Raw genomic sequence first — 25,782 nt, forward strand, 5'->3', positions numbered from 1 at the left:
ATATGATACCGTTATACCATTATAACATATTACCATTGTATTTGTCCTATCCAGAATACTAACCGATGATATGATACCGTTATACCATTATAACATATTACCATTGTATTTGTCCTATCCAGAATACTAACAGATGATATGATACCGTTATACCATTATAACATATTACCATTGTATTTGTCCTATCCAGAATACTAACAGATGATATGATACCGTTATACCATTATAACATATTACCATTGTATTTGTCCTATCCAGAATACTAACAGATGATATGATACCGTTATACCATTATAACATATTACCATTGTATTTGTCCTATCCAGAATACTAACAGATGATATGATACCGTTATACCATTATAACATATTACCATTGTATTTGTCCTATCCAGAATACTAACAGATGATATGATACCGTTATACCATTATATAACATATTACCATTGTATTTGTCCTATCCAGAATACTAACAGATGATATGATACCGTTTATACCATTATAACATATTACCATTGTATTTGTCCTATCCAGAATACTAACAGATGATATGATACCGTTATACCATTATAACATATTACCATTGTATTTGTCCTATCCAGAATACTAACAGATGATATGATACCGTTATACCATTATAACATATTACCATTGTATTTGTCCTATCCAGAATACTAACAGATGATATGATACCGTTATACCATTATAACATATTACCATTGTATTTGTCCTATCCAGAATACTAACAGATGATATGATACCGTTATACCATTATAACATATTACCATTGTATTTGTCCTATCCAGAATACTAACAGATGATATGATACCGTTATACCATTATAACATATTACCATTGTATTTGTCCTATCCGAATACTTACCGATGATATGATACCGTTATAACATATTACCATTGTATTTGTCCTATCCAGAATACTAACAGATGATATGATACCGTTATACCATTATAACATATTACCATTGTATTTGTCCTATCCAGAATACTAACCAGATGATATGATACCGTTATACCATTATAACATATTACCATTGTATTTGTCCTATCCAGAATACTTACCGATGATATGATACCGTTATACCATTATAACATATTACCATGTATTTTGTCCTATCCAGAATACTAACCGATGATATGATACCGTTATACCATTATAACATATTACCGTCCTATCCAGAATACTTACCGATGATATGATACCGTTATACCATTATAACATATTACCATTGTATTTGTCCTATCCAGAATACTAACAGATGATATGATACCGTTATACCATTATAACATATTACCATTGTATTTGTCCTATCCAGAATACTAACAGATGATATGATACCGTTATACCATTATAACATATTACCATTATATTTGTCCTATCCAGAATACTTAACAGATGATATGATACCGTTATACCATTATAACATATTACCATTGTATTTGTCCTATCCAGAATACTACAGATGATATGATACCGTTTATACCATTATAACATATTACCATTGTATTTGTCCTATCCAGAATACTTACCGATGATATGATACCGTTATACCATTATAACATATTACCATTGTATTTGTCCTATCCAGAATACTTACCAGATGATATGATACCGTTATACCATTATAACATATTACCATTATATTTGTCCTATCCAGAATACTAACAGATGATATGATACCGTTATACCATTATAACATATTACCATTTATATTGTCCTATCCAGAATACTTACCGATGATATGATACCGTTATACCATTATAACATATTACCATTGTATTTGTCCTATCCAGAATACTTACGATGATATGATACCGTTATACCATTATAACATATTACCATTGTATTTGTCCTATCCAGAATACTACAGATGATATGATACCGTTATACCATTATAACATATTACCATTGTATTTGTCCTATCCAGAATACTTACCGATGATATGATACCGTTATACCATTATAACATATTACCATTGTATTTATCCTATCCAGAATACTTACCGATGATATGATACCGTTATACCATTATAACATATTACCATTGTATTTGTCCTATCCAGAATACTTACCGATGATATGATACCGTTATACCATTATAACATATTACCATTGTATTTTCCTATCCAGAATACTTAGATGATATCGTTATCCATTATAACATATTACCATTGTATTTGTCCTATCCAGAATACTTACGATGATATGATACCGTTATACCATTATAACATATTACCATTTATATTTATCCTATCCAGAATACTTACAGATGATATGATACCGTTATACCATTATAACATATTACCATTTATATTGTCCTATCCAGAATACTTACCGATGATATGATACCGTTATACCATTATAACATATTACCATTGTATTTTTCCTATCCAGAATACTTACCGATGATATGATACCGTTATACCATTATAACATATTACCATTGTATTTGTCCTATCCAGAATACTTACCGATGATATGATACCGTTATACCATTATAACATATTACCATTGTATTTGTCCTATCCAGAATACTTACCGATGATATGATACCGTTATACCATTATAACATATTATACCATTGTATTTGTCCTATCCAGAATACTCGATACAGATGATATGATACCGTTATACCATTATAACATATTACCATTGTATTTGTCCTATCCAGAATACTTACCGATGATATGATACCGTTATACCATTATAACATATTACCATTGTATTTGTCCTATCCAGAATACTAACAGATGATATGATACCGTTATACCATTATAACATATTACCATTGTATTTGTCCTATCCAGAATACTAACAGATGATATGATACCGTTATACCATTATAACATATTACCATTGTATTTGTCCTATCCAGAATACTAACAGATGATATGATACCGTTATACCATTATAACATATTACCATTGTATTTGTCCTATCCAGAATACTAACAGATGATATGATACCGTTATACCATTATAACATATTACCATTGTATTTATCCTATCCAGAATACTTACCGATGATATGATACCGTTATACCATTATAACATATTACCATTGTATTGTCCTATTTTTTATACCGAATGATAAATTACATTACCATTATTTTCCTATCCAGAATTACTTACCGATGATATGATACCGTTATACCATTATAACATATTACCATTGTATTTGTCCTATCCAGAATACTTACCGATGATATGATACCGTTATACCATTATAACATATTACCATTGTATTTGTCCTATCCAGAATACTTACCGATGATATGATACCGTTATACCATTATAACATATTACCATTGTATTTGTCCTATCCAGAATACTTACCGATGATATGATACCGTTATACCATTATAACATATTACCATTGTATTTATCCTATCCAGAATACTAACAGATGATATGATACCGTTATACCATTATAACATATTACCATTGTATTTGTCCTATCCAGAATACTTACCGATGATATGATACCGTTATACCATTATAACATATTACCATTATATTTGTCCTATCCAGAATACTAACAGATGATATGATACCGTTATACCATTATAACATATTACCATTGTATTTGTCCTATCCAGAATACTAACAGATGATATGATACCGTTATACCATTATAACATATTACCATTGTATTTGTCCTATCCAGAATACTAACAGATGATATGATACCGTTATACCATTATAACATATTACCATTGTATTTGTCCTATCCAGAATACTAACAGATGATATGATACCGTTATACCATTATAACATATTACCATTGTATTTGTCCTATCCAGAATACTTACCGATGATATGATACCGTTATACCATTATAACATATTACCATTGTATTTATCCTATCCAGAATACTTACCGATGATATGATACCGTTATACCATTATAACATATTACCATTGTATTTATCCTATCCAGAATACTTACCGATGATATGATACCGTTATACCATTATAACATATTACCATTATATTTATCCTATCCAGAATACTTACCGATGATATGATACCGTTATACCATTATAACATATTACCATTGTATTTGTCCTATCCAGAATACTTACCGATGATATGATACCGTTATACCATTATAACATATTACCATTGTATTTGTCCTATCCAGAATACTTACCGATGATATGATACCGTTATACCATTATAACATATTACCATTGTATTTGTCCTATCCAGAATACTTACCGATGATATGATACCGTTATACCATTATAACATATTACCATTGTATTTGTCCTATCCAGAATACTTACCGATGATATGATACCGTTATACCATTATAACATATTACCATTGTATTTGTCCTATCCAGAATACTAACAGATGATATGATACCGTTATACCATTATAACATATTACCATTGTATTTGTCCTATCCAGAATACTACAGATGATATGATACCGTTATACCATTATAACATATTACCATTGTATTTGTCCTATCCAGAATACTAACAGATGATATGATACCGTTATACCATTATAACATATTACCATTGTATTTGTCCTATCCAGAATACTAACAGATGATATGATACCGTTATACCATTATAACATATTACCATTGTATTTGTCCTATCCAGAATACTAACAGATGATATGATACCGTTATACCATTATAACATATTACCATTGTATTTGTCCTATCCAGAATACTAACAGATGATATGATACCGTTATACCATTATAACATATTACCATTGTATTTGTCCTATCCAGAATACTAACAGATGATATGATACCGTTATACCATTATAACATATTACCATTGTATTTGTCCTATCCAGAATACTAACAGATGATATGATACCGTTATACCATTATTACATATTACCATTGTATTTGTCCTATCCAGAATACTAACAGATGATATGATACCGTTATACCATTATAACATATTACCATTGTATTTGTCCTATCCAGAATACTAACAGATGATATGATACCTGTTATACATCAATAACAAATTTATTCTCTCATTGTACAAAATATTTCCAAAACTTTACAGTTTTACTTATCAATGAGTATGATTCTATTAACGTTATACAGGATATTATAAGAACATATTGACCCATGTATTGTCCTATCATCAGAATACTGAGGTAAACATATTTTTTGAATGATATCCCGAACCAGTATTACAAAAATTTCGTGGCGATATATCATCAATATAAGTTGCACACTTCCGTCCATATGTACAATGAATGAATCCTGACCCAATTTTGTATGCTGACATTTAGTAGTAAAATGTAAGACGGGATCTATATACAGTTCTTCACATTTTTCGCACACTGTTTCATTCCAAGTTGGAGCAAAGGCTAGCATTTTGGCAACGTATCGTGTTGTGGGTGTGCAATGTAGTTTCCATAATATATGAGGTGAACTGTAGGTACAATGTATATATTGGAATCTTAGGAAATCTCCTTCCGCGTGCATTCGATCTCTTAATAACATATTTTCACTGTTAGATATCGATGAGTTAACTATCCTTTTCCACATAATTTTGGAGGGAAATTGTGCTGCCTTTACATATGTTATAAGATGACATTGAAGAGTATAATTTTTCAAAAGCTTTATAATATCAGGAATAAATCCAGTTTGTACAGAAGGTTGGTCCAAATACTGGTATAATCGCGACAAAAATATTTGTTTTGTTAATGTTTTTGATGGCAAAGCGATAATAGCTTGTAGAAATAGTAGTTTCTTTTTGTCGATCTCTGCGCCGATTCTTCGCATTCCGAGCATTGGCTCGGCAATGTCTGATCGAGTAGGTTTTATAAAGCACTGGGTTCGTTTAACGATTTCATGTTGGAAAACATTAAGTCGTTGAATGTCTTTGACTAATAGTTTATTCCAGAATTGTGATCCGTATAAAACACTGGGCAGGACGACTTTCTTATATAGCCCGGCGATTACCGTAGGGTTTGTAGTTTTGCAATCTTGACCAAACTTTGTCATCAGATTAAATGATTTCCTTCCTTTTTGAATTCCATTTGATATTGCATCACCAACTTTAAGGTTAGAAGTTATCAGCATTCCGACATGTTTGTACGAAGTTTCGATTGTTAGACTTGTTGTGTTCAATGTCCAATTGTAGTTAGGGTTAATAGTAGTTTTTCCAAAGACTAGGACTGCACTTTTACTTGCATTGTATTCGAACTGCCATGTGTTCGAGTACCGCCCACATATATTTAAAAGTTCTTGTAATGACGCAGGGTTTGTAGCCAATAATGCCAGATCATCTGCTAACGCTGGATTACCACAATTTATCTCAGAGATTCTTGCTCCAAACTTTGTTGATTCTAATTCCTTCAAAAGGTCATTGATATAAATCAGATATAAAAATGTTGACGTCACTCCTCCTTGACGGATTCCGGACCGTACTGCAATCCAGCGAGATCGAGTTCCATGGGTCATTACGGCGCTTGAAATGTCTGTATAGGAATTACGAATAATTTCAAATGTGTGTCCCCTTATGCCAAAATCATACACTTTCTTCAGAATTCCCTCATGCCATACTGTATCGAATGCTTTACGAGTGTCCAGGAAAGCGGCGTATACATTGCTATGTTTTTCAATATTGTAATGAATACATTCTCGAAGGTTGAATGCTACAGTTTCACAACTTAATTTCTTTTGAAATCCTTGTTGTTGTATACACAGTTTGTTTTTCGTAAGTAGGAGCCAATCTTGAAGTCTTAAATGAAGCAACTTTTCCATAATCTTGTATAATGCTGGTAGCAGCGAAACTGGTCTATAATTGTCCGGATTTTGTTTGGATTTGTTTCCACCTTTGTATATAGGAATAATGATCCCGCGTTTCCATGTCTTCGGAATAAAATGATATGTTTGGATTGCCTTTAATAACCGTAGAGTGCATAACAGTAAATCGCGTCCTCCATATTTCAGATGTTCGTTACATACGTTGTCAACACCTGGTGCCTTGTTGAGTTTAGTATCCTGAATAGCATCTCTGAGTTCATTGAATGTAAACGGTGCGTTGAGCATATTTTGAGCCTGCTGATCTGTATATTCTTCGGATAATGTCATAATATTTTCTCGAAATAGTGGGGTTTGATAGATTCCTTCGAAATAACTTGCGAATGCTTCAGATATTCCCCGTGGTGTATCATGAGGGTTGTTGTTAAAAATGATTCTTTGGCTTCGGTCTGTTTTCGGACATTTTCTTTGGCGAATGATTTTCCAAAACAACCTAATGTCACAATCCGCTGTATTTTCAAGCTCCATTTCAAGCTCTTGTCTGTATTGTTCGTAGGCTAAATCATGGGTATTTCTAAATAAACGCTTTGCTTTCTTATATTCCTTATATGAATTGTTATGAAATCCTCTTGGTCGACCATCGTAAATCCATTGTTTCCTTGCGTTTAGCGCATGCTTATGAGCGATTCTGACATCACGTGTCCAGTACGGTTTGAGACGTGGGTTCCTATTTACAGGTGGTATTGTCACGTTTGCTGACATGATTATCGACAAGGTAAGTATTTCCGTATAAGCGTCTATATCATATTGAGTCCTAAGAGGCATATCTTCGAGTAGTTTGAGCCTTTCTGAGAGTTGGCGTTGATATAAAATCAAGTTCTCAACAGATGCTTTTTTCCAAGATCGCGAATCATCGGATAGTATTGGTTCATTGGAATATGTATGTTGAATAGGTATTAATAAGATACACGTTACTGGTAAGTGATCAGACGCGATATCTGTCTCTGCAGTCGCAAATATCTCTGCATGTTGCAAATAAGGTCGAAGCTGCTCGTCAATACATATATAATCCAACATAGATTTCATTGGAGAGAAAGTATATCTGTATCCAGTACAAATGTTGTTTAAGTTTACAATTTTAAGATTCATGTCGTTTATTAAAGTTTTCATTTCGTTGGATTTGTGCCTCAAAGCGTAGTGTTCTGGGGTTTCATTTAATCGCGCATTCAAATCTCCCGCTATGATAACTTTTCCGTTTCGTGAGTAAAAGACGCAAGTATCTCGTAATTGCTGTAATATTGAGCCATATAAATTCAAGTCATTGTTACTGGGCATGTATATTCCAACTATAGTAAGACAATCAATTTCGTTATTACTTATTTGTATAACGACGATCCGATCCGTACATGAGTTTTCAAGTATATTTACGCTGTGATATATTGTATTTTTAATCATGATAACAGTCTTCTGTTTATCCGTTGTACCGTCTGTAGGCTTAGGCCTTGGAGCAACAAAATAATCTGAATGAATATCATCAAGAATACTCAACTTATCGTTGTCCACATTTGCCTCCGTGAGGATAATTACGTCACTAGCTGTTTCACTCATAAATTTCTTCACACATAGACCCGAAGATCCGATACCTCTTACATTCCATGTAGTGATAGACAAGTTCATTAAGAGTAATAGTAAACAAATAAGTAGATTTTTATTGTTCATTTTGTAAAGTCTGTAATCCATTTAATTGTTCTATTTGTATCGTTCTGTTCCCCAGCGATCTCTTCGCCCATTGTCTTTGTTCACAAATTGTTCATTATCACTATTATGTGCTCGGCGATGAGAATCTTCTTGGTAGTTACCATTGAAATTGTCTGATTCATAGTCAAATTCAGAATGACGTGTCTCGTCCCTATAATCCTCATGATAATCATAGTCATTTTCATAAGGGTTGTGGCGAAAACCCTCCTTCCAGTCACGATTATAGCTACACTCTGTATCAAAGTCATTTTGACGTGATCTATTATAACTGTATGTCCCTCTCTGATTACTACGAGAGTCAAACCTTCGTCGCGAACCGCTACTGCGACGCGTAAATGTCTCCTGTCTCTGCTTTTCCCATTGGTTACGGTTTACCCAGGGACGACATAGGATATCCTCAGGCCAGAAATCGTCTCTAAGAAGGATATCTGGGTTATCCGTGCTGACGTTGAGTTTTGCCGAATATGTATTCCCTTTGTTATTGAATAGTACGAGATCAGTGACTTTGATTCCTTTGTCCGTTACATATCTAGTAATACCAGATTCTGTGGATTCGTCACCGATGCCACACAGGTAGAACCGAGCTGATTTTCTCCGTTTTACTCCTACAAAGACGTCAGTTGGTGGACCACCGTGTTTTTGACGTTCGGTAAGTTCATTAGTATTGGTATATGCGTTGGTCTTCGTATAGTTATTTCGGTGCTCAAGTTTTTCGGGTGATTTTGATTTTAAATACATGGTTGGTGTATATTCAAGTCTTTCGTTCGCGTGCGTCTGTCTATTTTGTATCCCCGGTGTTGTGTTTACACTTTTATTAGCGGTACCGGTACCGTTACACGCACTTGAAACCGGTCTGTCAGTTAGTGAGCTATCTACGTTTCCTTGTTCTGCATGGTTGGCTGCGCTTTCACTCGTACAGTCGTTTGTATCACTCGGTAATGTGAGTACGGTATCGGTGGGGCTGTGAACGGGCGGTATTCTGTCGACTTTCGGCGATTTCAAAACTGTCGCATACGTTGCAGAAGTTCCACTGTTCAAAATTGTATTTCGAAGGTCCATTATGATAACACAAAGATTTTCGTTTTCTTTTTTGATACTTTCAAGTTCATTTATTAATCTTTTCTCCGTAACTGTATTACACTTCAATGTCATTTCAATATTGTCTAGACGTTCTAACACTGTATGTAATGTTGGATTCGGAATTCTTGACATGTTCAGGTTTACAGAAGAGTGGTTTTGTGAGGTACTTGGAGTAGTACTTTGAGCATTATTATCACATTGGAGCGATCTTAGAATTTCCTTTGGTCTGGTTTCATGGTCTAGAGCCTCATCTCTACCTTTAGTAAATACACTGTTTATTTCTGAATCGTCTCCACATATAAACATATTTATAATATGACAGTCTTTGGCATATTTCTCACTTTTGGAACTTGTTTGGGTAGACTTCCTCGAAATAAGGGTACGTTGCGGACAATTTGGAACAGTTTGTGCTCGTTTGAACAATGTTTGCCTATACCATTGGAGGACATTATCATCATGCTTTGTTAAAGTCAGTAATCTGGGTATATAGGAATCTCTTGGCAAATGGTACAGGGTTTGGTCAAGTTCGTCTATAAACTGTTGATTCTGTATCTGACTTAAATCAGGACATGATTGATCAGTGTTGGAAGTGTCCGCTTCTGTACGACTACTTGTGTTCGTGCTGGTGTTACGTAAACTGTACTCACCGCAATTTTCTTCGGAATGATCATAATTTCCAGATTGATTACTTGCATTGAACGTGTGAGGGTTTTGCATCGTTTCAGAGTTCACATTGGTGTACGATAGTCCGTCTAAATCCACACAATTCACACAATTGCTTGTAGAATCGGAGAGCTGATCATAGAATCGACTGTCTTCGGCCATGACCGGAAGTAAAGTATTAGGCTTCGATGATATGATACCGTTATACCATTATAACATATTACCATTGTATTTGTCCTATCCAGAATACTAACAGATGATATGATACCGTTATACCATTATAACATATTACCATTATATTTGTCCTATCCAGAATACTAACAGATGATATGATACCGTTATACCATTATAACATATTACCATTGTATTTGTCCTATCCAGAATACTAACAGATGATATGATACCGTTATACCATTATAACATATTACCATTGTATTTGTCCTATCCAGAATACTAACAGATGATATGATACCGTTATACCATTATAACATATTACCATTGTATTTGTCCTATCCAGAATACTAACAGATGATATGATACCGTTATACCATTATAACATATTACCATTGTATTTGTCCTATCCAGAATACTAACAGATGATATGATACCGTTATACCATTATAACATATTACCATTGTATTTGTCCTATCCAGAATACTAACAGATGATATGATACCGTTATACCATTATAACATATTACCATTGTATTTGTCCTATCCAGAATACTAACAGATGATATGATACCGTTATACCATTATAACATATTACCATTGTATTTGTCCTATCCAGAATACTAACAGATGATATGATACCGTTATACCATTATAACATATTACCATTGTATTTGTCCTATCCAGAATACTAACAGATGATATGATACCGTTATACCATTATAACATATTACCATTGTATTTGTCCTATCCAGAATACTAACAGATGATATGATACCGTTATACCATTATAACATATTACCATTGTATTTGTCCTATCCAGAATACTAACAGATGATATGATACCGTTATACCATTATAACATATTACCATTGTATTTGTCCTATCCAGAATACTAACAGATGATATGATACCGTTATACCATTATAACATATTACCATTGTATTTGTCCTATCCAGAATACTAACAGATGATATGATACCGTTATACCATTATAACATATTACCATTGTATTTGTCCTATCCAGAATACTAACAGATGATATGATACCGTTATACCATTATAACATATTACCATTGTATTTGTCCTATCCAGAATACTAACAGATGATATGATACCGTTATACCATTATAACATATTACCATTGTATTTGTCCTATCCAGAATACTAACAGATGATATGATACCGTTATACCATTATAACATATTACCATTGTATTTGTCCTATCCAGAATACTAACAGATGATATGATACCGTTATACCATTATAACATATTACCATTGTATTTGTCCTATCCAGAATACTTACCGATGATATGATACCGTTATACCATTATAACATATTACCATTGTATTTGTCCTATCCAGAATACTAACAGATGATATGATACCGTTATACCATTATAACATATTACCATTGTATTTGTCCTATCCAGAATACTAACAGATGATATGATACCGTTATACCATTATAACATATTACCATTGTATTTGTCCTATCCAGAATACTAACGATGATATGATACCGTTATACCATTATAACATATTACCATTGTATTTGTCCTATCCAGAATACTAACAGATGATATGATACCGTTATACCATTATAACATATTACCATTGTATTTGTCCTATCCAGAATACTAACAGATGATATGATACCGTTATACCATTATAACATATTACCATTGTATTTGTCCTATCCAGAATACTAACAGATGATATGATACCGTTATACCATTATAACATATTACCATTGTATTTGTCCTATCCAGAATACTAACAGATGATATGATACCGTTATACCATTATAACATATTACCATTGTATTTGTCCTATCCAGAATACTAACAGATGATATGATACCGTTATACCATTATAACATATTACCATTGTATTTGTCCTATCCAGAATACTAACAGATGATATGATACCGTTATACCATTATAACATATTACCATTGTATTTGTCCTATCCAGAATACTAACAGATGATATGATACCGTTATACCATTATAACATATTACCATTGTATTTGTCCTATCCAGAATACTAACAGATGATATGATACCGTTATACCATTATAACATATTACCATTGTATTTGTCCTATCCAGAATACTTACCGATGATATGATACCGTTATACCATTATAACATATTACCATTGTATTTGTCCTATCCAGAATACTTACCGATGATATGATACCGTTATACCATTATAACATATTACCATTGTATTTGTCCTATCCAGAATACTAACAGATGATATGATACCGTTATACCATTATAACATATTACCATTGTATTTGTCCTATCCAGAATACTAACAGATGATATGATACCGTTATACCATTATAACATATTACCATTGTATTTGTCCTATCCAGAATACTAACAGATGATATGATACCGTTATACCATTATAACATATTACCATTGTATTTGTCCTATCCAGAATACTAACAGATGATATGATACCGTTATACCATTATAACATATTACCATTATATTTGTCCTATCCAGAATACTAACAGATGATATGATACCGTTATACCATTATAACATATTACCATTGTATTTGTCCTATCCAGAATACTAACAGATGATATGATACCGTTATACCATTATAACATATTACCATTGTATTTGTCCTATCCAGAATACTAACAGATGATATGATACCGTTATACCATTATAACATATTACCATTGTATTTGTCCTATCCAGAATACTAACAGATGATATGATACCGTTATACCATTATAACATATTACCATTGTATTTGTCCTATCCAGAATACTTACCGATGATATGATACCGTTATACCATTATAACATATTACCATTGTATTTGTCCTATCCAGAATACTTACCGATGATATGATACCGTTATACCATTATAACATATTACCATTGTATTTGTCCTATCCAGAATACTAACAGATGATAATGATACCGTTATACCATTATAACATATTACCATTGTATTTGTCCTATCCAGAATACTAACAGATGATATGATACCGTTATACCATTATAACATATTACCATTGTATTTGTCCTATCCAGAATACTAACAGATGATATGATACCGTTATACCATTATAACATATTACCATTGTATTTGTCCTATCCAGAATACTAACAGATGATATGATACCGTTATACCATTATAACATATTACCATTGTATTTGTCCTATCCAGAATACTAACAGATGATATGATACCGTTATACCATTATAACATATTACCATTGTATTTATCCTATCCAGAATACTAACAGATGATATGATACCGTTATACCATTATAACATATTACCATTGTATTTGTCCTATCCAGAATACTAACAGATGATATGATACCGTTATACCATTATAACATATTACCATTGTATTTATCCTATCCAGAATACTAACAGATGATATGATACCGTTATACCATTATAACATATTACCATTGTATTTGTCCTATCCAGAATACTTACCGATGATATGATACCGTTATACCATTATAACATATTACCATTGTATTTGTCCTATCCAGAATACTAACAGATGATATGATACCGTTATACCATTATAACATATTACCATTGTATTTGTCCTATCCAGAATACTAACAGATGATATGATACCGTTATACCATTATAACATATTACCATTGTATTTGTCCTATCCAGAATACTTACCGATGATATGATACCGTTATACCATTATAACATATTACCATTGTATTTGTCCTATCCAGAATACTTACCGATGATATGATACCGTTATACCATTATAACATATTACCATTGTATTTGTCCTATCCAGAATACTAACAGATGATATGATACCGTTATACCATTATAACATATTACCATTGTATTTGTCCTATCCAGAATACTTACGATGATAATGATACCTATCCATTATACCATTATAACGATGTATGATACGTTATACCATATCATATTTGTCCTATCCAGAATACTTACCGATGATATGATACCGTTATACCATTATAACATATTACCATTGTATTTGTCCTATCCAGAATACTTACCGATGATATGATACCGTTATACCATTATAACATATTACCATTGTATTTGTCCTATCCAGAATACTAACAGATGATATGATACCGTTATACCATTATAACATATTACCATTGTATTTGTCCTATCCAGAATACTAACAGATGATATGATACCGTTATACCATTATAACATATTACCATTGTATTTGTCCTATCCAGAATACTAACAGATGATATGATACCGTTATACCATTATAACATATTACCATTGTATTTGTCCTATCCAGAATACTTACCGATGATATGATACCGTTATACCATTATAACATATTACCATTGTATTTGTCCTATCCAGAATACTTACCGATGATATGATACCGTTATACCATTATAACATATTACCATTGTATTTGTCCTATCCAGAATACTAACAGATGATATGATACCGTTATACCATTATAACATATTACCATTGTATTTGTCCTATCCAGAATACTAACAGATGATATGATACCGTTATACCATTATAACATATTACCATTGTATTTGTCCTATCCAGAATACTTACCGATGATATGATACCGTTATACCATTATAACATATTACCATTGTATTTGTCCTATCCAGAATACTTACCGATGATATGATACCGTTATACCATTATAACATATTACCATTGTATTTGTCCTATCCAGAATACTAACAGATGATATGATACCGTTATACCATTATAACATATTACCATTGTATTTGTCCTATCCAGAATACTAACAGATGATATGATACCGTTATACCATTATAACATATTACCATTGTATTTGTCCTATCCAGAATACTAACAGATGATATGATACCGTTATACCATTATAACATATTACCATTGTATTTGTCCTATCCAGAATACTAACAGATGATATGATACCGTTATACCATTATAACATATTACCATTGTATTTGTCCTATCCAGAATACTAACAGATGATATGATACCGTTATACCATTATAACATATTACCATTGTATTTGTCCTATCCAGAATACTAACAGATGATATGATACCGTTATACCATCATATAACATATTACCATTGTATTTGTCCTATCCAGAATACTAACAGATGATATGATACCGTTATACCATTATAACATATATTACCATTGTATTTGTCCTATCCAGAATACTAACAGATGATATGATACCGTTATACCATTATAACATATTACCATTGTATTTGTCCTATCCAGAATACTACAGATGATATGATACCGTTATACCATTTATAACATATTACCATTGTATTTGTCCTATCCAGAATACTAACAGATGATATGATACCGTTATACCATTATAACATATTACCATTGTATTTGTCCTATCCAGAATACTAACAGATGATATGATACCGTTATACCATTATAACATATTACCATTGTATTTGTCCTATCCAGAATACTAACAGATGATATGATACCGTTATACCATTATAACATATTACCATTGTATTTGTCCTATCCAGAATACTAACAGATGATATGATACCGTTATACCATTATAACATATTACCATTGTATTTGTCCTATCCAGAATACTTACCGATGATATGATACCGTTATACCATTATAACATATTACCATTGTATTTGTCCTATCCAGAATACTAACAGATGATATGATACCGTTATACCATTATAACATATTACCATTGTATTTGTCCTATCCAGAATACTAACAGATGATATGATACCGTTATACCATTATAACATATTACCATTGTATTTGTCCTATCCAGAATACTAACAGATGATATGATACCGTTATACCATTATAACATATTACCATTGTATTTGTCCTATCCAGAATACTAACAGATGATATGATACCGTTATACCATTATAACATATTACCATTGTATTTGTCCTATCCAGAATACTAACAGATGATATGATACCGTTATACCATTATAACATATTACCATTGTATTTGTCCTATCCAGAATACTAACAGATGATATGATACCGTTATACCATTATAACATATTACCATTGTATTTGTCCTATCCAGAATACTAACAGATGATATGATACCGTTATACCATTATAACATATTACCATTGTATTTGTCCTATCCAGAATACTAACAGATGATATGATACCGTTATACCATTATAACATATTACCATTGTATTTGTCCTATCCAGAATACTAACAGATGATATGATACCGTTATACCATTATAACTATTACCATTTATTTGTCCTATGATACTACGATGATATACCGTTATACCATTATAACATATTACCATTGTATTTGTCCTATCCAGAATACTAACAGATGATATGATACCGTTTATACCATTATAACATATTACCATTGTATTTGTCCTATCCAGAATACTAACAGATGATATGATACCGTTATACCATTATAACATATTACCATTGTATTTGTCCTATCCAGAATACTAACAGATGATATGATACCGTTATACCATTATAACATATTACCATTGTATTTGTCCTATCCAGAATACTAACAGATGATATGATACCGTTATACCATTATAACATATTACCATTGTATTTGTCCTATCCAGAATACTTACCGATGATATGATACCGTTATACCATTATAACATATTACCATTGTATTTGTCCTATCCAGAATACTAACAGATGATATGATACCGTTATACCATTATAACATATTACCATTGTATTTGTCCTATCCAGAATACTTACCGATGATATGATACCGTTATACCATTATAACATATTACCATTGTATTTGTCCTATCCAGAATACTAACAGATGATATGATACCGTTATACCATTATAACATATTACCATTGTATTTGTCCTATCCAGAATACTAACAGATGATATGATACCGTTATACCATTATAACATATTACCATTGTATTTGTCCTATCCAGAATACTAACAGATGATATGATACCGTTATACCATTATAACATATTACCATTGTATTTGTCCTATCCAGAATACTAACAGATGATATGATACCGTTATACCATTATAACATATTACCATTGTATTTGTCCTATCCAGAATACTAACAGATGATATGATACCGTTATACCATTATAACATATTACCATTGTATTTGTCCTATCCAGAATACTAACAGATGATATGATACCGTTATACCATTATAACATATTACCATTGTATTTGTCCTATCCAGAATACTAACAGATGATATGATACCGTTATACCATTATAACATATTACCATTGTATTTGTCCTATCCAGAATACTTACAGATGATATGATACCGTTATACCATTATAACATATTACCATTGTATTTGTCCTATCCAGAATACTAACAGATGATATGATACCGTTATACCATTATAACATATTACCATTGTATTTGTCCTATCCAGAATACTAACAGATGATATGATACCGTTATACCATTATAACATATTACCATTGTATTTGTCCTATCCAGAATACTAACAGATGATATGATACCGTTATACCATTATAACATATTACCATTGTATTTGTCCTATCCAGAATACTAACAGATGATATGATACCGTTATACCATTATAACATATTACCATTGTATTTGTCCTATCCAGAATACTAACAGATGATATGATACCGTTATACCATTATAACATATTACCATTGTATTTGTCCTATCCAGAATACTAACAGATGATATGATACCGTTATACCATTATAACATATTACCATTGTATTTGTCCTATCCAGAATACTAACAGATGATATGATACCGTTATACCATTATAACATATTACCATTGTATTTGTCCTATCCAGAATACTAACAGATGATATGATACCGTTATACCATTATAACATATTACCATTGTATTTGTCCTATCCAGAATACTAACAGATGATATGATACCGTTATACCATTATAACATATTACCATTGTATTTGTCCTATCCAGAATACTAACAGATGATATGATACCGTTATACCATTATAACATATTACCATTGTATTTGTCCTATCCAGAATACTAACAGATGATATGATACCGTTATACCATTATAACATATTACCATTGTATTTGTCCTATCCAGAATACTAACAGATGATATGATACCGTTATACCATTATAACATATTACCATTGTATTTGTCCTATCCAGAATACTAACAGATGATATGATACCGTTATACCATTATAACATATTACCATTGTATTTGTCCTATCCAGAATACTAACAGATGATATGATACCGTTATACCATTATAACATATTACCATTGTATTTGTCCTATCCAGAATACTAACAGATGATATGATACCGTTATACCATTATAACATATTACCATTGTATTTGTCCTATCCAGATATACTATTACCATTATTGATCGATATGATATGATACCGTTATACCATTATAACATATTACCATTGTATTTGTCCTATCCAGAATACTTACAGATGATATGATACCGTTATACCATTATAACATATTACCATTGTATTTGTCCTATCCAGAATACTAACAGATGATATGATACCGTTATACCATTATAACATATTACCATTGTATTTGTCCTATCCAGAATACTAACAGATGATATGATACCGTTATACCATTATAACATATTACCATTGTATTTGTCCTATCCAGAATACTAACAGATGATATGATACCGTTATACCATTATAACATATTACCATTGTATTTGTCCTATCCAGAATACTAACAGATGATATGATACCGTTATACCATTATAACATATTACCATTGTATTTGTCCTATCCAGAATACTAACAGATGATATGATACCGTTATACCATTATAACATATTACCATTGTATTTGTCCTATCCAGAATACTAACAGATGATATGATACCGTTATACCATTATAACATATTACCATTGTATTTGTCCTATCCAGAATACTAACAGATGATATGATACCGTTATACCATTATAACATATTACCATTGTATTTGTCCTATCCAGAATACTAACAGATGATATGATACCGTTATACCATTATAACATATTACCATTGTATTTGTCCTATCCAGAATACTAACAGATGATATGATACCGTTATACCATTATAACATATTACCATTGTATTTGTCCTATCCAGAATACTAACAGATGATATGATACCGTTATACCATTATAACATATTACCATTGTATTTGTCCTATCCAGAATACTAACAGATGATATGATACCGTTATACCATTATAACATATTACCATTGTATTTGTCCTATCCAGAATACTTACCGATGATATGATACCGTTATACCATTATAACATATTACCATTGTATTTGTCCTATCCAGAATACTTACCGATGATATGATACCGTTATACCATTATAACATATTACCATTATATTTGTCCTATCCAGAATACTAACAGATGATATGATACCGTTATACCATTATAACATATTACCATTGTATTTGTCCTATCCAGAATACTTACCGATGATATGATACCGTTATACCATTATAACATATTACCATTATATTTGTCCTATCCAGAATACTAACAGATGATATGATACCGTTATACCATTATAACATATTACCATTGTATTTGTCCTATCCAGAATACTAACAGATGATATGATACCGTTATACCATTATAACATATTACCATTGTATTTGTCCTATCCAGAATACTAACAGATGATATGATACCGTTATACCATTATAACATATTACCATTGTATTTGTCCTATCCAGAATACTAACAGATGATATGATACCGTTATACCATTATAACATATTACCATTGTATTTGTCCTATCCAGAATACTAACAGATGATATGATACCGTTATACCATTATAACATATTACCATTGTATTTGTCCTATCCAGAATACTAACAGATGATATGATACCGTTATACCATTATAACATATTACCATTGTATTTGTCCTATCCAGAATACTAACAGATGATATGATACCGTTATACCATTATAACATATTACCATTGTATTTGTCCTATCCAGAATACTAACAGATGATATGATACCGTTATACCATTATAACATATTACCATTGTATTTGTCCTATCCAGAATACTAACAGATGATATGATACCGTTATACCATTATAACATATTACCATTGTATTTGTCCTATCCAGAATACTAACAGATGATATGATACCGTTATACCATTATAACATATTACCATTGTATTTGTCCTATCCAGAATACTAACAGATGATATGATACCGTTATACCATTATAACATATTACCATTGTATTTGTCCTATCCAGAATACTAACAGATGATATGATACCGTTATACCATTATAACATATTACCATTGTATTTGTCCTATCCAGAATACTAACAGATGATATGATACCGTTATACCATTATAACATATTACCATTGTATTTGTCCTATCCAGAATACTAACGATGATATGATACCGTTATACCATTATAACATATTACCATTGTATTTGTCCTATCCAGAATACTAACAGATGATATGATACCGTTATACCATTATAACATATTACCATTGTATTTGTCCTATCCAGAATACTAACAGATGATATGATACCGTTATACCATTATAACATATTACCATTGTATTTGTCCTATCCAGAATACTAACAGATGATATGATACCGTTATACCATTATAACATATTACCATTGTATTTGTCCTATCCAGAATACTAACAGATGATATGATACCGTTATACCATTATAACATATTACCATTGTATTTGTCCTATCCAGAATACTTACCAGATGATATGATACCGTTATACCATTATAACATATTACCATTGTATTTGTCCTATCCAGAATACTAACAGATGATATGATACCGTTATACCATTATAACATATTACCATTATATCTGTCCTATCCAGAATACTTACCGATGATATGATACCGTTATACCATTATAACATATTACCATTGTATTTGTCCTATCCAGAATACTAACAGATGATATGATACCGTTATACCATTATAACATATTACCATTATATTTGTCCTATCCAGAATACTAACAGATGATATGATACCGTTATACCATTATAACATATTACCATTATATTTGTCCTATCCAGAATACTAACAGATGATATGATACCGTTATACCATTATAACATATTACCATTATATTTGTCCTATCCAGAATACTAACAGATGATATGATACCGTTATACCATTATAACATATTACCATTGTATTTGTCCTATCCAGAATACTAACAGATGATATGATACCGTTATACCATTATAACATATTACCATTGTATTTGTCCTATCCAGAATACTAACAGATGATATGATACCGTTATACCATTATAACATATTACCATTGTATTTGTCCTATCCAGAATACTAACAGATGATATGATACCGTTATACCATTATAACATATTACCATTATATCTGTCCTATCCAGAATACTAACAGATGATATGATACCGTTATACCATTATAACATATTACCATTGTATTTGTCCTATCCAGAATACTAACAGATGATATGATACCGTTATACCATTATAACATATTACCATTGTATTTGTCCTATCCAGAATACTAACAGATGATGATATGATACCGTTATACCATTATAACATATTACCATTGTATTTGTCCTATCCAGAATACTAACAGATGATATGATACCGTTATACCATTATAACATATTACCATTGTATTTGTCCTATCCAGAATACTAACAGATGATATGATACCGTTATACCATTATAACATATTACCATTGTATTTGTCCTATCCAGAATACTAACAGATGATATGATACCGTTATACCATTATAACATATTACCATTGTATTTGTCCTATCCAGAATACTAACAGATGATATGATACCGTTATACCATTATAACATATTACCATTGTATTTGTCCTATCCAGAATACTAACAGATGATATGATACCGTTATACCATTATAACATATTACCATTGTATTTTTCCTATCCAGAATACTAACAGATGATATGATACCGTTATACCATTATAACATATTACCATTGTATTTGTCCTATCCAGAATACTAACAGATGATATGATACCGTTATACCATTATAACATATTACCATTGTATTTGTCCTATCCAGAATACTAACAGATGATATGATACCGTTATACCATTATAACATATTACCATTGTATTTGTCCTATCCAGAATACTAACAGATGATATGATACCGTTATACCATTATAACATATTACCATTGTATTTGTCCTATCCAGAATACTAACAGATGATATGATACCGTTATACCATTATAACATATTACCATTGTATTTGTCCTATCCAGAATACTAACAGATGATATGATACCGTTTATACCATTATAACATATTACCATTGTATTTGTCCTATCCAGAATACTAACAGATGATATGATACCGTTATACCATTATAACATATTACCATTGTATTTATCCTATCCAGAATACTTACCATGATATGATACCGTTATACCATTATAACATATTACCATTGTATTTGTCCTATCCAGAATACTAACAGATGATATGATACCGTTATACCATTATAACATATTACCATTGTATTTGTCCTATCCAGAATACTAACAGATGATATGATACCGTTATACCATTATAACATATTACCATTGTATTTGTCCTATCCAGAATACTAACAGATGATATGATACCGTTATACCATTATAACATATTACCATTGTATTTGTCCTATCCAGAATACTAACAGATGATATGATACCGTTATACCATTATAACATATTACCATTGTATTTGTCCTATCCAGAATACTAACAGATGATATGATACCGTTATACCATTATAACATATTACCATTGTATATCTGTCCTATCCCAAATACTAAAATGATATGATACCGTTATACCATTATAACATATTACCATTGTATTTGTCCTATCCAGAATACTAACAGATGATATGATACCGTTATACCATTATAACATATTACCATTGTATTTGTCCTATCCAGAATACTTACCGATGATATGATACCGTTATACCATTATAACATATTACCATTGTATTTGTCCTATCCAGAATACTAACAGATGATATGATACCGTTATACCATTATAACATATTACCATTGTATTTGTCCTATCCAGAATACTAACAGATGATATGATACCGTTATACCATTATAACATATTACCATTATATTTGTCCTATCCAGAATACTAACAGATGATATGATACCGTTATACCATTATAACATATTACCATTGTATTTGTCCTATCCAGAATACTAACAGATGATATGATACCGTTATACCATTATAACATATTACCATTGTATTTGTCCTATCCAGAATACTAACAGATGATATGATACCGTTATACCATTATAACATATTACCATTGTATCTGTCCTATCCAGAATACTAACAGATGATATGATACCGTTATACCATTATAACATATTACCATTGTATTTGTCCTATCCAGAATACTAACAGATGATATGATACCGTTATACCATTATAACATATTACCATTATATTTGTCCTATCCAGAATACTAACAGATGATATGATACCGTTATACCATTATAACATATTACCATTATATTTGTCCTATCCAGAATACTAACAGATGATATGATACCGTTATACCATTATAACATATTACCATTATATCTGTCCTATCCAGAATACTAACAGATGATATGATACCGTTATACCATTATAACATATTACCATTGTATCTGTCCTATCCAGAATACTAACAGATGATATGATACCGTTATACCATTATAACATATTACCATTATATTTGTCCTATCCAGAATACTAACGGATGATATGATACCGTTATACCATTATAACATATTACCATTGTATCTGTCCTATCCAGAATACTAACAGATGATATGATACCGTTATACCATTATAACATATTACCATTGTATTTGTCCTATCCAGAATACTAACAGATGATATGATACCGTTATACCATTATAACATATTACCATTGTATTTGTCCTATCCAGAATACTTACCGATGATATGATACCGTTATACCATTATAACATATTACCATTATATCTGTCCTATCCAGAATACTAACAGATGATATGATACCGTTATACCATTATAACATATTACCATTGTATTTGTCCTATCCAGAATACTAACAGATGATATGATACCGTTATACCATTATAACATATTACCATTGTATTTGTCCTATCCAGAATACTAACAGATGATATGATACCGTTATACCATTATAACATATTACCATTGTATTTGTCCTATCCAGAATACTAACAGATGATATGATACCGTTATACCATTATAACATATTACCATTGTATTTGTCCTATCCAGAATACTAACAGATGATATGATACCGTTATACCATTATAACATATTACCATTGTATTTGTCCTATCCAGAATACTAACAGATGATATGATACCGTTATACCATTATAACATATTACCATTGTATTTGTCCTATCCAGAATACTAACAGATGATATGATACCGTTATACCATTATAACATATTACCATTGTATTTGTCCTATCCAGAATACTAACAGATGATATGATACCGTTATACCATTATAACATATTACCATTGTATTTGTCCTATCCAGAATACTAACAGATGATATGATACCGTTATACCATTATAACATATTACCATTGTATTTGTCCTATCCAGAATACTTACCGATGATATGGCACCATTACATCAACGTTTGGTTCCTGTTTCACTCTATGCACATCTCAATGGTGTGGCTTGTCGAAGGTCTTACGAAAGGGATACAAAATTGCTGGATCATGTTGCTGCACCAGAGCTTACTCGAAGATAAAATCCAATAATGATGGCAGTCATGATCTAGAACGGATTTGGAAAAAGGAAAAAACACCATCCATTTATATTTTCGACGTATTTGGAACTGGATTTTGTTATTTATATTTTGTGTATCCTGATTTATCATAATTTAGAATTGAGGTCTTTGAAGAGAATCTAGGGATTGTGTTTGACAATGTGATCGACTTTTAACATGATATTTCTTTTGATTTATTTACAGTGTATTCTTGTGAATGGGTAATATGGTATATTTTTACACGCCTTTGTTTGTGTATATTAATTGTTTATAAAAAGACATGTTTAAAACATTGTCTGATTCAATATCTGTGATAGACTAGACTGTTTTATAATTATTATTATTATTTTATTATTCTATATAATTAATAAATGATTGTAATATTATTTTCATTGCAAATGTATAACAAATTGAAGACCATTACTACAAATTATTATTGAGATAG

The 25,782-nt window shown here is 31.3% G+C and overlaps 1 protein-coding gene across 2 annotated transcripts in view; it reads left to right on the top strand.

Moving 5' to 3' along the window:
* The window catches only part of LOC138316365 (piRNA biogenesis protein EXD1-like), a 39,231-nt gene extending 13,578 nt beyond the window's left edge, over nucleotides 1-25,653 (top strand). Inside the window, exon 5 of one of the 2 annotated variants that reach the window (XM_069258065.1) lies at nucleotides 25,169-25,319. In XM_069258065.1, coding sequence (XP_069114166.1) covers nucleotides 25,169-25,319 — 151 coding nt within the window. Of the gene's footprint in view, nucleotides 1-25,168 lie in introns of both variants that reach the window. The other variant, XM_069258066.1, reaches the window with a different exon arrangement.
* The last annotated feature ends 129 nt before the right edge of the window (nucleotides 25,654-25,782 follow it).

This window comes from Argopecten irradians, chromosome 2 (genome assembly GCF_041381155.1).
Source record: "Argopecten irradians isolate NY chromosome 2, Ai_NY, whole genome shotgun sequence".
In the NCBI taxonomy this organism is placed as follows: domain Eukaryota; kingdom Metazoa; phylum Mollusca; class Bivalvia; order Pectinida; family Pectinidae; genus Argopecten; species Argopecten irradians.